Source organism: Oncorhynchus mykiss, chromosome 18 (genome assembly GCF_013265735.2).
Source record: "Oncorhynchus mykiss isolate Arlee chromosome 18, USDA_OmykA_1.1, whole genome shotgun sequence".
NCBI classification, from domain to species: domain Eukaryota; kingdom Metazoa; phylum Chordata; class Actinopteri; order Salmoniformes; family Salmonidae; genus Oncorhynchus; species Oncorhynchus mykiss.
The window spans coordinates 10,788,042-10,804,621 of NC_048582.1; the positions used below are offsets into that span (position 1 = coordinate 10,788,042).

The 16,580-nt window shown below is 48.7% G+C and overlaps 1 protein-coding gene across 1 annotated transcript in view; it reads left to right on the forward strand.

Annotated features, from left to right (window-relative positions):
• The window catches only part of LOC110510737 (receptor tyrosine-protein kinase erbB-4-like), a 466,703-nt gene that overhangs the window by 398,414 nt on the left and 51,709 nt on the right, over window positions 1–16,580 (forward strand). Inside the window, exons 18-20 of the mRNA XM_036951778.1 lie at window positions 1,367–1,489; window positions 3,509–3,607; window positions 13,108–13,293. Of these exons, the coding sequence (XP_036807673.1) occupies window positions 1,367–1,489; window positions 3,509–3,607; window positions 13,108–13,293 (408 nt within the window). The remainder of the gene's footprint in view (window positions 1–1,366; window positions 1,490–3,508; window positions 3,608–13,107; window positions 13,294–16,580) is intronic.

The window sequence follows — 16,580 nt, forward strand, 5'->3', positions numbered from 1 at the left end:
CTGATGAGGTGGCGGATGGTCTCCTGAGGGATCTCCTCCCAGACCTGGACTAAAGCATCCGCCAACTCCTGGACAGTCTGTGGTGCAACGTGGCGTTGGTGGATGGAGCAAGACATGATGTCCCAGATGTGCTCAATTGGATTCAGGTCTGGGGAACGGGCGGGCCAGTCCATAGCATCAATGTCTTCCTCTTGCAGGAACTGCTGACACACTCCAGCCACATGAGGTTTAGCATTGTCTTGCATTAGGAGGAACCCAGGGCCAACCGCACCAGCATATGGTCTCACAAGGGGTCTGAGGATGTCATCTCGGTACCTAATGGCAGTCAGGCTACCTCTGGCGAGCACATGGAGGGCTGTGCGCCCCCCCAAAGAAATGCCACCCCACACCATGACTGACCCACCGCCAAACCGGTCATGCTGGATGATGTTGCAGGCAGCAGAACGTTCTCCACGGCGTCTCCAGACTCTGTCACGTCTGTCACGTGCTCAGTGTGAACCTGCTTTCATCTGTGAAGAGCACAGGGCGCCAGTGGCGAATTTGCCAATCTTGATGTTCTCTGGCAAATGCCAAACGTCCTGCACGGTGTTGGGCTGTAAGCACAACCCCCACCTGTGGACATCGGGCCCTCATACCACCCTCATGGAGTCTGTTTCTGACCGTTTGAGCAGACACATGCACATTTGTGGCCTGCTGGAGGACATTTTGCAGGGCTCTGGCAGTGCTCCTCCTTGCACAAAGGCGGAGGTAGCGGTCCTGCTGCTGGGTTGTTGCCCTCCTACGGCCTCCTCCACGTCTCCTGATGTACTGGCCTGTCTCCTGGTAGATCCATGCTCTTGACACTACGCTGACAGACACAGCAAACCTTCTTGCCACAGCTCGCACAGTGAACAGAGAGACACACACAGTGAACAGAGAGACACACACAGTGAACAGAGAGAGAGACACACACAGTGAACCGAGAGAGACACACACACACACAGTGAACAGAGAGACACACACACACAGTGAACAGAGACACACACACAGTGAACAGAGAGACACACACACACACAGTGAACAGAGAGACACACACACAGTGAACAGAGAGACACACACAGTGAACAGAGAGACACACACAGTGAACAGAGAAACACACACACTGACTGACAGATATATGTTCTCATTATGGTGTTTGATGACCGATGTTGAGCTGGTTGATTATGTCGGTGATAAACCTATATGAAGGGCCCTGATAGGCTGATTGGCTCATTAAGATATGTATTGATTGGTCGGCTGATGGAGGTATTGACCATGTGTGTGTGTGCCTCCCGGTGTGTGTGTGCGTTTGTATGTGTATGTGTGTGTGTGTGTGTGTGTGTTCCAGTTGGTGGAGCCCCTGACCCCTAGCGGCACGGCCCCCAACCAGGCCCAGCTTCGTATCCTCAAAGAGACAGAGCTCAAGAGGGTTAAGATCCTCGGCTCGGGAGCCTTCGGAACCGTCCACAAGGTACGGTTGATTGTGCCTCTGTTTGTGAGTGTGCCTCTGTTTGTGAGTGGGCCTCTGTTTGTGAGTGGGCCTCTGTCTGTGAGTGTGCCTCTGTTTGTGAGTGTGCCTCTGTTTGTGAGTGGGCCTCTGTTTGTGAGTGGGCCTCTGTTTGTGAGTGGGCCTCTGTTTGTGAGTGGGCCTCTGTTTGTGAGTGGGCCTCTGTTTGTGAGTGGGCCTCTGCTTGTGAGTGGGCCTCTGTTTGTGAGTGGGCCTCTGTTTGTGAGTGGGCCTCTGTTTGTGAGTGGGCCTCTGTTTGTGAGTGGGCCTCTGTTTGTGAGTGGGCCTCTGTTTGTGAGTGGGCCTCTGTTTGTGAGTGGGCCTCTGTCTGTGAGTGGGCCTCTGTTTGTGAGTGGGCCTCTGTTTGTGAGTGGGCCTCTGTTTGAGTGGGCCTCTGTTTGTGAGTGGGCCTCTGTTTGTGAGTGGGCCTCTGTCTGTGAGTGGGCCTCTGTCTGTGAATGGGCCTCTGTCTGTGAGTGGGCCTCTGTCTGTGAGTGGGCCTCTGTCTGTGAGTGTGCCTTTGTTTGTGAGTGTGTCTCTATTTGTGAGTGGGCCTCTGTTTGTGAGTGGGCCTCTGTTTGTGAGTGGGCCTCTGTTTGTGAGTGGGCCTCTGTTTGTGAGTGGGCCTCTGTTTGTGAGTGGGCCTCTGTTTGTGAGTGGGCCTCTGTTTGTGAGTGGGCGTCTGTTTGTGAGTGGGCCTGTGTTTGTGAGTGGGCCACTGTTTGTGAGTGGGCCTCTGTTTGTGAGTGGGCCTCTGTTTGTGAGTGGGCCTCTGTTTGTGAGTGGGCCTCTGTTTGTGAGTGGGCCTCTGTTTGTGAGTGGGCCTCTGTTTGTGAGTGGGCCTCTGTTTGTGAGTGGGCCTCTCTTTGTGAGTGGGCCTCTGTTTGTGAGTGGGCCTCTGTTTGTGAGTGGGTCTCTGTTTGTGAGTGGGCCTCTGTTTGTGAGTGGGCCTCTGTTTGTGAGTGGGCCTCTGTTTGTGAGTGGGCCTCTGTTTGTGAGTGGGCCTCTGTTTGTGAGTGGGCCTCTGTTTGTGAGTGTGCCTTTCCTTATTTTGCCTGTAATTATTTTTGGTTAATGGTTCTGTCCTGATATGATGGATGACAGTGTGACTGTGTGTAATACTGTGTATGACTGTGTGTAATACTGTGTATGACTGTGTGTAATAATGTGTATGACTGTGTGTAATACTGTGTATGACTGTGTGTAATACTGCGTATGACTGTGTGTAATACTGTGTATGACTGTGTGTAATACTGTGTATGACTGTGTGTAATACTGTGTATGACTGTGTGTAATACTGTGTATGACTGTGTGTAATACTGTGTATGGCTGTGTGTAATACTGTGTATGGCTGTGTGTAATACTGTGTATGACTGTGTGTGATACTGTGTATGACTGTGTGTAATACTGCGTATGACTGTGTGTAATACTGTGTATGACTGTGTGTAATACTGTGTATGACTGTGTGTAATACTGTGTGTAATACTGTGTATGACTGTGTGTAATACTGTGTATGACTGTGTGTAATACTGTGTGTAATACTGTGTATGACTGTGTGTAATACTGTGTGTAATACTGTGTATGACTGTGTGTAATACTGTGTGTAATACTGTGTATGACTGTGTGTAATACTGTGTATGACTGTGTGTAATACTGTATATGACTGTGTGTAATACTGTGTGTAATACTGTGTATGACTGTGTGTAATACTGTGTGTAATACTGTGTATGACTGTGTGTAAAACTGTGTGTAATACTGTGTATGACTGTGTGTAATACTGTGTATGACTGTGTGTAATACTGCGTATGACTGTGTGTAATACTGCGTATGACTGTGAGCGGCTGTCTTTTTTCATTATTTCTGACATTGCTTCTATTCTCTGAGATTGTGGGAAGGGTTTATGTGTCTCCTTTCAGTGTGTTAAAGTGTGTCGATATGTCCATAGGAGTTTGTGTTTAACAGTGGTGTGCCTGTGTATTTCAGGGTGTCTGGGTCCCAGAGGGAGAGACAGTAAAGATCCCAGTGGCCATAAAGATCCTGAACGAGGCTACGGGGCCCAAAGCAAACGTGGAGTTCATGGACGTGAGTATTACACCACAGCTGTGTGTGTGTGTGTGTGTGTGTGTGTGTGTGTGTGTGTGTGTGTGTGTGTGTGTGTGTGTGTGTGTGTGTGTGTGTGTGTGTGTGTGTGTGTGTGTGTGTGTGTGTGTATATATAATATTGTCTTCTCTGAGGTATTAGTTGAGTTCATTCCATCTTCTGAAACCTCAGTCTAGTCAGGTTGATCAGTTCATCCCAGAAACTCCTCCCCCCTGCTTAATGCCTGGCATGTAGTCTAATGCACCAGGTCTGTTCACATCAGCAGGTGTTTATATGGCATACAGCCTTGTCTGGATCACTGGGTAGAGGGTATGCAGGGAAGAGGACAGAGGGAGAGCCAAGCCTGGGTTGGGGGTAGGATAGAGGATGGGGTAGGATAGAGGATGGGGTTTGGGTTAGGGGATGGGGTAGAGAATAGAGGATGGAGTATGGATTATAGGATGGGGTAGGGTTAGAGGTTGGGGTAGAGAATAGAGGATGGAGTATGGATTATAGGATGGGGTAGGGTTAGAGGTTGGGGTTAGCGGATGGGGTAGGATAGAGGATGGGGTTGGGGTTAGAGGATGGGGTAGGATAGGGGATGGGGTTGGGGTTAGAGAATGGGGTAGGATAGGGGATGGGGTTGGGGTTAGAGGATGGGGTAGGATAGGGGATGGGGTAGGGTAGATAAGGTAAGGGTTAGAGAATGGGGTAGGATAGGGGATGGGGTTGGGGTTAGAGAATGGGGTAGGATAGGGGATGGGGTTGGGGTAAGAGGATGGGGTAGGATAGAGGATGAGGTAGGAGATAGAGGATAGGGTAGGGATTAGAGGATGGGGTAGGATAGAGGATGGGGTAGGGGTTAGAGGATGGGGTAGGATAGGGGATGGGGTAGGGATTATAGGATGGGGTAGGATAGAGGATGGGGTAGGGGATAAAGGATGGGGTAGGGATTAGAGGATGGGGTAAGATAGAGGATGAGGTAGGAGATAGAGGATAGGGTAGGGGTTAGAGGATGGGGTAGGATAGAGGATGGGGTAGGAGTTAGAGGATGGGGTAGGATAGGGGATGGGGTATGGATTATAGGATGGGGTAGGGTTAGAGGTTGGGGTAGAGAATAGAGGATGGAGTATGGATTATAGGATGGGGTAAGGTTAGAGGTTGGGGTAGAGAATAGAGGATGGAGTATGGATTATAGGATGGGGTAAGGTTAGAGGTTGGGGTAGAGAATAGAGGATGGAGTATGGATTATAGGATGGGGTAGGGTTAGAGGTTGGGGTAGAGAATAGAGGATGGAGTATGGATTATAGGATGGGGTAGGGTTAGAGGTTGGGGTTGGGGTTAGAGGATGGGGTAGGATAGAGGATAGGGTTGGGGTTAGAGGATGGGGTAGGATAGGGGATGGGGTTGGGGTTAGAGAATGGGGTAGGATAGGGGATGGGGTTGGGGTTAGAGAATGGGGTAGGACAGGGGATGGGGTTGGGGTTAGAGGATGGGGTAGGATAGGGGATGGGGTAGGGTAGATAAGGTAAGGGTTAGAGAATGGGGTAGGATAGGGGATGGGGTTGGGGTTAGAGAATGGGGTAGGATAGGGGATGGGGTTGGGGTTAGAGGATGGGGCAGGATAGGGGATGGGGTAGAGGTTAGAGGATGAGGTAGGGATTAGAGGATGGGGTAAAATAGAGGATGAGGTAGGAGATAGAGGATAGGGTAGGGATTAGAGCAGGGGTGTCAAAGTCAAATGGACGGAGGGCCAAATAAAAAAATCAGCTACAAGACGAGGGCCGGACTGTTCGAATGTTCATTGAAAATTTTTTAAATGACGCATATAGTCTAGTGAACCTAATTGAACCTACTGAAAACCTAACAAATATATTACAATATGATCAGATAAATAAAGCAATATTTTCTTATGGCTCTGTCAGTAATCTTTAATTTTCAACAGACACAAAAGACAAATTTCCTTTATATAAATATCCCCATAACATGAACATTAAATGAAAGAAACCGGTATTCAAGGCACCATCAGTAGACTATATTTTCTATTTTAGCAAAAGTGGGCTAAATTTACTTCAAAGAAAAAACAATAATAGCAATTTTCTATCATCCACTCAACTGAAATATTTTTAAAATATAATTGGATTGAAATACAAAAAAATAAAGTGCAAAAATCTATTAATCAAAAACAACACTTTGTTTAAGGAGAAGTAACATGCAGTGAAAACAAATATTAAATTTTAACTTTTAAACTTGAACTGAGTAAAAACTCTAAATATGTGATTGCACAGTAATGTTCACTTGTTTGAGGTTGAGGGTGATACTTGGTGGTGTCCCATCTTTTCCACAAGTTCATCAATGTTCGGGGTAAGGCTCTGAGCTGAAGAAATCCTCAGAATTGAGTGGAGGTGTTCAGCAGTAAGTCGACTTCTGTGTGATGTTTTGTTCAGGTTCATCAAAGAAAACAGTTGTTCACACAGGTATGTGCTGCCAAACATAGACAACGTTTGAGCAGCCTGGATGCGCAGCTGGGGCATTGTGCCGGGGAGGAAACGGGCAAACTCCGCAGCACCCACTGCCGCATATTTTTCCCTCAGTGCATCATTGCATTGGAGGTCAATCAACTCCATTTGGAGGTTTGGTGGTGAGCTTTCCACGTCAACAGCAAATGGGTTACCGAGCAGTTCCAACCTGCTTTTTTGTGCTTCAAAGTCAGCAAATCGGCGTCGAAAGTCAGTGGTAAGCATACCTATTTTATCAGCCAACTGTGTGCTCGGGAACGCACTGGTAGAGAGCTTCTCTTTCATGGTCTGGCAGCTGGGAAAGTGGCTCAAATTTTCTTTCCGCATCTGCGTCTCCCACAGAGTCAGTTTGGTTTTAAATGCCTTCACTGTACTGTACATATCAGAGATGACACGATCCCAACCCTGCAGCTGCAAGTTTATTGCATTCAGATGACTCGTAATGTCACACAGAAAAGCCATTTCACACAGAAACATTTCGTCTCGGAGTTGTGTTGTGTCTTTCCCTTTGCTGTCCAAGAATAGACAAATCTCCTCACGAAGCTCGAAACATCTTTGAAGCACCTTTCCCTGGCTTAGCCATCGCACCTCTGTGTGATAAGGCAAATCACCATGCTCCGTTTCTAACTCCGTCAGAAATGCCTTGAACTGGCGGTGATTCAAACCTTTGGCTCTGATAAAGTTAACTGTGCGCGTGATGATGCTCATTACATGCTCCATTTTCAAGGCTTTACCGCACAACGCTTCCTGGTGTATGATACAATGATAAGCTGTCAGCTCACCTGTCGCGTTTTCCTCTTGCATCTTTTCCCGTATCTTCGCCACCAGTCCGCTCCTGTGTCCACACATCGCAGGTGCTCCGTCGGTTGTCAAACCCACGAGTTTTTCCCAAGGCAGCTCCATCTCATTTACACATCTTGACACCTCTTCATACAAATCATGCCCCGTAGTTGTGCCATGCATAGGACGTAAAGCCAAAAACTCCTCTGTCACGCTTAGGCTGGAGTCCACTCCGCGGATGAAAATTGACAACTGGGCAATGTCAGAAATGTCGGTGCTCTCATCCACAGCCAAGGAATATGCAATAAAATCTTTTCCCTTTTTCACAAGCTGCTCTTTTAGATTGATGGACAACTGGTCTACTCTCTCGGCAATGGTGTTTCTGCTCAGACTCACATTTAAAAAGAGTTGCCTTTTTTCTGGGCAAACTTCGTCACAAACTTTAATCATGCAGTTTTTGATGAAATCCCCCTCCGTAAATGGCCGGGCTGATTTAGCGATCTCTTCTGCCAAAATAAAACTGGCCTTGACAGCAGCCTGGCCTTGTGATTTGGCTTTTTTGAACAGAGCCTGTCGAGATTTGAGGCCTCGTTTTAATTCCTCTGCCTTTTGTAGCCTTTGTTCCATGTCCATATTCTTGTTTTTGTCCGCGTGTTTCGTTTCATAATGTCGTCTCAGATTATACTCTTTCAGTACCGCCACACTTTCTCCACACAGAAGACACACAGGTTTTCCAGCTACCTTCGTGAACATATACTCCGACTCCCACCTTGTTTGAAACCCCCGGTTCTCAGTATCCACCTTCCGTTTTGCCATTTTTGATGGGTATCTGAAAGTTAATTTTACTGTGATGCTGACGACTGCTGTGCCAATAAATATTGAAATGAAGCAGCCTACTGCTCGGTGCGTCACCTTTGCATTGTGGGAAATGTAGTATTGGTGCGTGTAAAAGATCTGCGGGCTGCCGGCTTGCTGCGGGCCGGTTCTAATAATAAATCAAGATCATCCCAGGGGCCGTAAAAAACCTTCTTGCGGGCCGGATGTGGCCCGCGGGCCTTGACTCTGACATATGTGGATTAGAGGATGGGGTAGGATAGAGGATGGGGTAGGGGTTAGAGGATGGGGTAGGATAGGGGATGGGGTAGGGATTAGAGGATGGGGTAGGATAGAGGATGGGGTAGGGGTTAGAGGATGGGGTAGGGGTTTAAGGATGTGGTTGGCGATAGATGATGGGGTAGAGGTTAGAGGATGAGGTAGGGATTAGAGGATAGGGTAAGATAGAGGATGAGGTAGGAGATAGAGGATGGGGTAGGGGTTAGATAATGGGGTAGGATAGGGGATGGGGTAGGGTAGATAAGGTAGGCGTTAGAGAATGGGGTAGGATAGGGGATGGGGTAGGGGTTAGAGGATGTGGTAGGATAGGGGATGGGGTAAGAAAGACGATGGGGTAAGGTGGAGGATTGGGGTAGGGTCTATCAAGCATGCTGGTTGGAGATAGAGACATTTTGCCAAACCTAATTGAAAAGCCCCATCCTCCCTTCCTTCTCCCTCCTTCCTGTCTCTCAGTGGATGGCGTTGAACATCCAGAGCCCACATGGCTCCCCAGTTTTTAAACTGCAATCTAAAAGCAGGCCCACAGGCTGCCACTGGGACAGTTAGAGACAGACCAGGAGCCAGCAAGCTGTTCTCCCTCACACACACACACACACACACACACACACACACACTGCTTAGCATCATTCACTATCTGGAAGTGTGTGTGTATGTGTATGTGTATGTGTGTGTGTGTGTGTGTGTGTGGAATAATTCATGGAATAATTCATGTGAATGAATGATTATATTAACAACTCTATATTACTCATAAAGACACTCATGAACACTATCATAAACTTAAACACATGCACAGCTTTGCATCCCTGGGGCTGTGCCAGTCTATCCCTGGGCTGTGCCATTCTTTCCCTGGGCTTGTGCCAGTCTATCCCTGGGCTGTGCCATTCTATCCCTGGGGCTGTGCCAGTCTATCCCTGGGCTGTGCCATTCTTTCCCTGGGCCTGTGCCAGTCTATCCCTGGGCTGTGCCATTCTATCCCTGGGCCTGTGCCAGTCTATCACTGGGGCTGTGCAAGTCTATCCCTGGGCCTGTGCCAGTCTTTCACTGGGGCTGTGCCAGTCTATCCCTGGGCCTGTGCAAGTCTATCCCTGGGGCTGTGCCAGTCTATCCCTGGGCCTGTGCCAGTCTATCCCTGGGCCTGTGCCATTCTATCCCTGGGCCTGTGCCAGTCTATCCCTGGGCCTGTGCCAGTCTATCCCTGGGCCTGTGCCAGTCTATCCCTGGGCCTGTGCCAGTCTATCCCTGGGGCTCTGCCAGTCTATCCCTGGGCCTGTGCCAGTCTATCCCTGGGCCTGTGCCAGTCTATCCCTGGGCTGTGCCAGTCTATCCCTGGGCCTGTGCCAGTCTATCCCTGGGGCTGTGCCATTCTATCCCTGGGCCTGTGCCAGTCTATCCCTGGGGCTGTGCCAGTCTATCCCTGGGCCTGTGCCAGTCTATCCCTGGGGTTGTGCCAGTCTATCCCTGGGCCTGTGCCAGTCTATCCCTGGGCCTGTGCCAGTCTATCCCTGTGTGTGTGCATGTGTGTGTGCGTGTGTGTGTGTGCGTGTGTCTCATCCTCCTGAGCGGTGACCTCCATTACCAGCCCCCTGACTTCTACGCTTCCCCACACACACACGCACACACACACACACACACACACACACACACACACACACACACACACACACACACACACACACACACACACACACACACACACACACACACACACACACACACACACACACACACACGCCACCTCATATATATTATCCCTCATATCCTAGTACACTCCCTTCTAACAACTGTCAGAGCCTCCTGTCACACAACAGACTCACAAAGCCACTTGTTTTCCTCCTGTGTGTCTGGTTCAGACTTCCACGACCATATCTGGCTGTCCTCTGGGCTTGTATAATGTGCTTTAGTTTTATGAAGTGCAGATGTAATGCTGATACTTTACCCCGGTGTTAAATCAGGGCACTGTCGGTGCCAAAAGAACCTCTCTACTGCCTGCACTGTGCCGGGATTCATCTACTCTCCACCGCTGAGCCACTCTCACCTCCTTTAGAATCTAAATGTAAAGGCCCTTCATCTATCAAGCCCACGGAAGCTTCAAAATACCATGCTCTTTGTGCAGAGAATGTAGAAGTCAGCCAGGCTGTGTGTAACTAGAGTAGAAGTCAGCCAGGCTGTGTGTAACTAGAGTAGAAGTCAGCCAGGCTGTGTGTAACTAGAGTAGAAGTCAGCCAGGCTGTGTGTAACTAGAGTAGAAGTCAGCCAGGCTGTGTGTAACTAGAGTAGAAGTCAGCCAGGCTGTGTGTAGCTAGAGTAGAAGTCAGCCAGGCTGTGTGTAACTAGAGTAGAAGTCAGCCAGGCTGTGTGTAACTAGAGTAGAAGTCAGCCAGGCTGTGTGTAACTAGAGTAGAAGTCAGCCAGGCTGTGTGTAACTAGAGTAGAATTCAGCCAGGCTGTGTGTAACTAGAGTAGAAGTCAGCCAGGCTGTGTGTAACTAGAGTAGAAGTCAGCCAGGCTGTGTGTAACTAGAGTAGAAGTCAGCCAGGCTGTGTGTAACTAGAGTAGAAGTCAGCCAGGCTGTGTGTAACTAGAGTAGAAGTCAGCCAGGCTGTGTGTAACTAGAGTAGAAGTCAGCCAGGCTGTGTGTAACTAGAGTAGAAGTCAGCCAGGCTGTGTGTAACTAGAGTAGAAGTCAGCCAGGCTGTGTGTAACTAGAGTAGAAGTCAGCCAGGCTGTGTGTAACTAGAGTAGAAGTCAGCCAGGCTGTGTGTAACTAGAGTAGAAGTCAGCCAGGCTGTGTGTAACTAGAGTAGAAGTCAGCCAGGCTGTGTGTAACTAGAGTAGAAGTCAGCCAGGCTGTGTGTAACTAGAGTAGAAGTCAGCCAGGCTGTGTGTAACTAGAGTAGAAGTCAGCCAGGCTGTGTGTAACTAGAGTAGAAGTCAGCCAGGCTGTGTGTAACTAGAGTAGAAGTCAGCCAGGCTGTGTGTAACTAGAGTAGAAGTCAGCCAGGCTGTGTGTAACTAGAGTAGAAGTCAGCCAGGCTGTGTGTAACTAGAGTAGAAGTCAGCCAGGCTGTGTGTAACTAGAGTAGAAGTCAGCCAGGCTGTGTGTAACTAGAGTAGAAGTCAGCCAGGCTGTGTGTAACTAGAGTAGAAGTCAGCCAGGCTGTGTGTAACTAGAGTAGAAGTCAGCCAGGCTGTGTGTAACTAGAGTAGAAGTCAGCCAGGCTGTGTGTAACTAGAGTAGAAGTCAGCCAGGCTGTGTGTAACTAGAGTAGAAGTCAGCCAGGCTGTGTGTAACTAGAGTAGAAGTCAGCCAGGCTGTGTGTAACTAGAGTAGAAGTCAGCCAGGCTGTGTGTAACTAGAGTAGAAGTCAGCCAGGCTGTGTGTAACTAGAGTAGAAGTCAGCCAGGCTGTGTGTAACTAGAGTAGAAGTCAGCCAGGCTGTGTGTAACTAGAGTAGAAGTCAGCCAGGCTGTGTGTAACTAGAGTAGAAGTCAGCCAGGCTGTGTGTAACTAGAGTAGAAGTCAGCCAGGCTGTGTGTAACTAGAGTAGAAGTCAGCCAGGCTGTGTGTAACTAGAGTAGAAGTCAGCCAGGCTGTGTGTAGCTAGAGTAGAAGTCAGCCAGGCTGTGTGTAACTAGAGTAGAAGTCAGCCAGGCTGTGTGTAACTAGAGTAGAAGTCAGCCAGGCTGTGTGTAACTAGAGTAGAAGTCAGCCAGGCTGTGTGTAACTAGAGTAGAAGTCAGCCAGGCTGTGTGTAACTAGAGAGAAGATATAGGGAGGCTGTGTGTAGCTAGAGAGAAGATAGAGGGAGGCTGTGTGTAGCTAGAGAGAAGATAGAGGGAGGCTATAGCTAGAGAGAAGATAGAGGGAGGCTGTGTGTAACTAGAGAGAAGATAGAGGGAGGCTGTGTGTAGCTAGAGAGAAGATAGAGGGAGGCTGTGTGTAGCTAGAGAGAAGATAGAGGGAGGCTGTGTGTAACTAGAGAGAAGATAGAGGGAGGCTGTGTGTAACTAGAGAGAAGATAGAGGGAGGCTGTGTGTAGCTAGAGAGAAGATAGAGGGAGGCTGTGTGTAGCTAGAGAGAAGATAGAGGGAGGCTGTGTGTAGCTAGAGAGAAGATAGAGGGAGGCTGTGTGTAGCTAGAGAGAAGATAGAGGGAGGCTGTGTGTAACTAGAGAGAAGATAGAGGGAGGCTGTGTGTAGCTAGAGAGAAGATAGAGGGAGGCTGTGTGTAGCTAGAGAGAAGATAGAGGGAGGCTGTGTGTAGCTAGAGAGAAGATAGAGGGAGGCTGTGTGTAGCTAGAGAGAAGATAGAGGGAGGCTGTGTGTAGCTAGAGAGAAGATAGAGGGAGGCTGTGTGTAGCTAGAGAGAAGATAGAGGGTGAAATAATGGTGAATGGGTGTCGGTCAAAGGTGTCTGTGACACCTACACACACACCCTGCCATTCACTACACTACACTACACTACACTGCACTACACTACACTACACTACACTACACTACACTACACTACATTAAACTACACTACACTACACTGCACTACACTACACTACACTACACTACACTACACTGCACTACACTACACTGCACTACACTACACTGCACTACACTACACTACATTAAACTACACTACACTACACTACACTGCACTACACTACACTGCACTACACTACACTGCACTACACTACACTGCACTACACTACACTACATTAAACTACACTACACTGCACTACACTGCACTACACTACACTGCACTACACTACACTGCACTACACTACACTGCACTACACTACACTACATTAAACTACACTACACTGCACTACACTGCACTACACTACACTACACTACACTACACTACACTACACTACACTGCACTACACTACACTACACTACACTACACTGCACTACACTACACTACACTACACTACACTACACTGCACTACACTACACTACACTACACTACACTGCACTACACTATAACACTTGTATTTCCCCTTCCACCTGTGTGCACTTGGCTGTTTGCTCTGTATACTCCTCCATCCACAGTGTTCTGTCAGATTCCCCCAGGCCTGAGTCCCTATCTATCCCCACCAGGAGGCTCTGATTATGGCCAGCATGGAGCACCCCCACCTGGTCCGTCTCCTGGGGGTCTGCCTGAGCCCCACCACACAGCTGGTCACCCAGCTCATGCCCCACGGCTGCCTCCTCGACTACGTCCACGAACACAAGGACAACATCGGCTCTCAACTGCTGCTCAACTGGTGTGTCCAGATCGCCAAGGTAGGATGACACTGGGGCTGTCATGAGGGAGGGTGTGTGTTTGTGAGTGTGTTTGCGTGTTCGGTCAGTGTTCAGCGCAATTCAGAGTCCACAGACGCAGAGATGTGACAGTCCATCGTCCCATTGTGACATAGCTACGTGGCTCTACCACCATCCACGGGGAGGCACAGCCGACCGCGCACCTCCCCAAAATTCACAACCATCGCGACTCCACCTACAAGTCCTCTATTCATTTCAATGTGTAACAGCTGGAAAAATAGCTTGAGCCGAAACTGAGAATTCAAAATGTATGAAAGCCAACGGTCCAATATACTAGAACACAGCTGTGTGTACACCTACACATTTTGGACTTTGATAGGCGTTTTACACTTGAGCTGAATGATCTTAAATCCATAGAACCATAGAACACCATGGTTATACCTGAGGAATGCTATCACTCTCCCACAATCAACCATTACTCAATAATATCAATATCACCACCTCTTTAACAATAAGTGACAGAATCCAGAACCCCAATCTCTCCCTCTCCCTCTCTCTCTCTCTCTCTCTCTCTCTCTCTGTCGCTCTCTCTCTCTCTCTCTGTCTCTCGCTCTATCGCTCTCTGTCGCTCTCTCTCTCTCTATCTCTTTCTCTCTGTCTCTCTCTCTCTCTCTCTGTCTCTGTCTCTGTCTCTAGCTCTCTCTCTCTGTCTCTGTCTCTAGCTCTCTCTCTCTCTCTCTCCCTCTTTCTCCGTCTCCCTCTCTCTCTCTCTCCGTCTCCCTCTCTCTCTGTCTCTGTCTCTCTCTCCGTCTCTCTGTCTGTCTCTCTCTATCTCCCTGTCTCTCTCTCTCTCTCTCTCTGTCTCTGTCTCTCTCTCTCTCTCTCTGTCGCTCTCTCTCTCTCTCTGTCTCTGCCTCTGTCTCTAGCTCTCTCTCTCTCTCTCTGTCTCTGCCTCTAGCTCTCTCTCACTCTCTCTCCCTCTTTCTCCGTCTCCGTCTCTCTCTGTCCCTGTCTCTCTCTCTATCTCTCTCTGTCTCTCTCTCTCTCTCCCTCTTTCTCCATCTCCCTCTCTCTCTGTCTCCCTCTCTCTCTGTCTCTGTCTCTCTCTCCGTCTCTCTGTCTCTGTCTCTCTCTCTGTCCCTGTCTCTCTCTCTATCTCTCTCTGTCTCTCTCTCTCTCTCCCTCTTTCTCCATCTCCCTCTCTCTCTGTCTCTCTGTCTCCCTCTCTCTCTGTCTCTGTCTCTCTCTCCGTCTCTCTGTCTCTGTTTCTCTCTCTCCCTGTCTCTCTCTCTCTCTCTCTCTGTCTCTGTCTCTCTCTCTCTGTCTCTGTCTCTGTCTCTGTCCCTGTCCCTGTCTCTCTCTCTCTCTGTGTCTCTCTCTCTCTCTCTCTCTGTCTCTCTGTCTCTCTCTCACTCCCTGTCTCTCTCTCCCTCTCTGACACTGTATCAGGTATGGTTTGAGTTCCCCTATTAGAGCAGCATTAGACAGTCTTTCACCAGCTCTCCGCAGGCTGTCAGTGATAAGAGGCCTGCAGGCTAACGTGCTGCTATCGCCGGCTAGCTCCCATTCCCTCCACTCCCTGGGATGGATGATTTAAATGAGCTTGAGGAACAGAGTACTTAAGCAGGTACTTATTGAAGTAATTGGATTCGATTTAACTTGTGGTGGGGAGAGCGGCTGGAGAGCTGGGGGAAAGTGTGGCAGAGGGAGAGGGATATGGGGGTTGTAGGGTCGACAGGGAGGAGATGACCCTTACCATTATGGCATTCAGCTGAATAGGGAGTACGGCATCCGTATTAGGATGAGGATAGAGGATGTCCTAATATGGATGATGTACGTACCATTCACCACTCAGCCACTCCCCATAGAAGTAGGGACGAGGAAGGAATGGTGAAGCGTGTTGTATCAGGCTAAAGGCTGTTCTGCAGGGAAGCGTTGGATGGTTTTTGATAATCCTTCTTTGTAAAATGGTAATGTAATGATGTGAAGGTAGACGGCTCACTGATTCTCTGATAGACTGTTTTATATCAGCCAATAAATCAATGAAGAAATCTGTAACACAATGCGTTGTTTACCCAGTCATTTACCCCCACATGTTGTGGAAAAAATGTTAGATGATCCTCCCACCCTCCTCTGGCTTGCCATACATTATTCCAGAGTTGTTCCTCAAGGTCAACCTGAAGAGATTAGAAATCTCATTGGCCACCTCCTCTTGACCTCAAGTACCTTCTGGATCCATCTCATTGGCCAACTGTTTCTCTCCTCAGACAACCCAATCACACACATATGAACATACACACACATGGATATACACACACATGGACATACGCATGCACGCCCACACACACACACATAGGCCTCCTGGTGGCACAGTGGAACAATTACATGGACAGAGAAGATCATTGGTTTGAATCTCACTGATGGAGTGTCACAATAAAAATAAATGTGTTCACATGATTAATGCCTCAGGAAATGTATTCCCATTTGTCATATCTGTGCTGTGAGTTCAAAAACCTATTCCTGAAACATTCAGTGAAAGTTATAAGGAAGTTATTCAAAACATCCAAATAGCCTATAATTTCTGTTCTCAGAGGGTTAATAAAACCTCCCAGGAAAACTTTCAAGGAACCAGAGTAGAACATTCTCAGAACCACTGCAACCTAAAAATAAACGTTCCCAGAACAGGTGAAATTTCCATGCCTCACTGCCCACCTCCCTCCAACTCTCTCACTCTCTCCCTCCATTCCTGCCTCCCAACCTCTAGCCCTTTCCCTCTCACCCTCTCCTCCCTCCCTCTCTCCCTCCCTCCCTCCCAACCTCTAGCCCTTTCCCTCTCACCCTCTCTTCCCTCCCTCCCTCCATCTCTCCATCCCTCCCTCCCTCCCTCCCTCCATCTCTCCATCCCTCCCTGCCTCCCTCCATCTCTCCCTCCCTCCATCTCTCCATCTCTCCCTCCCTCCATCTCTCCATCCCTCCCTCCCTCCATCTCTCCCTCCCTCCCTCCCTCCAGCTCTCCATCCCTCCCAACCCTGGTGGCTAAAAGGTCAAAGACCGCTCTATTTCTCTCGTTAAAGACTGCTGTAGTCGTTCCCCATGAGGCCCAGCGATGCTACCCGACTACAAACTGAGAGCTAAAAATAGAGTTTAAAAAGAGAGAGATAAAAACGTGTTTGAGATTAGATTAGCTGAGAAGACATTAAACCTCCAGCACAGGGAAGTTTCCAATGCATAAAGTAGACTGGATCAACTAGGCATTTGTGAAACGAGGCAACGGGTGACGGGTCTCCCTCTCGCTCCAGTCAGCCTTT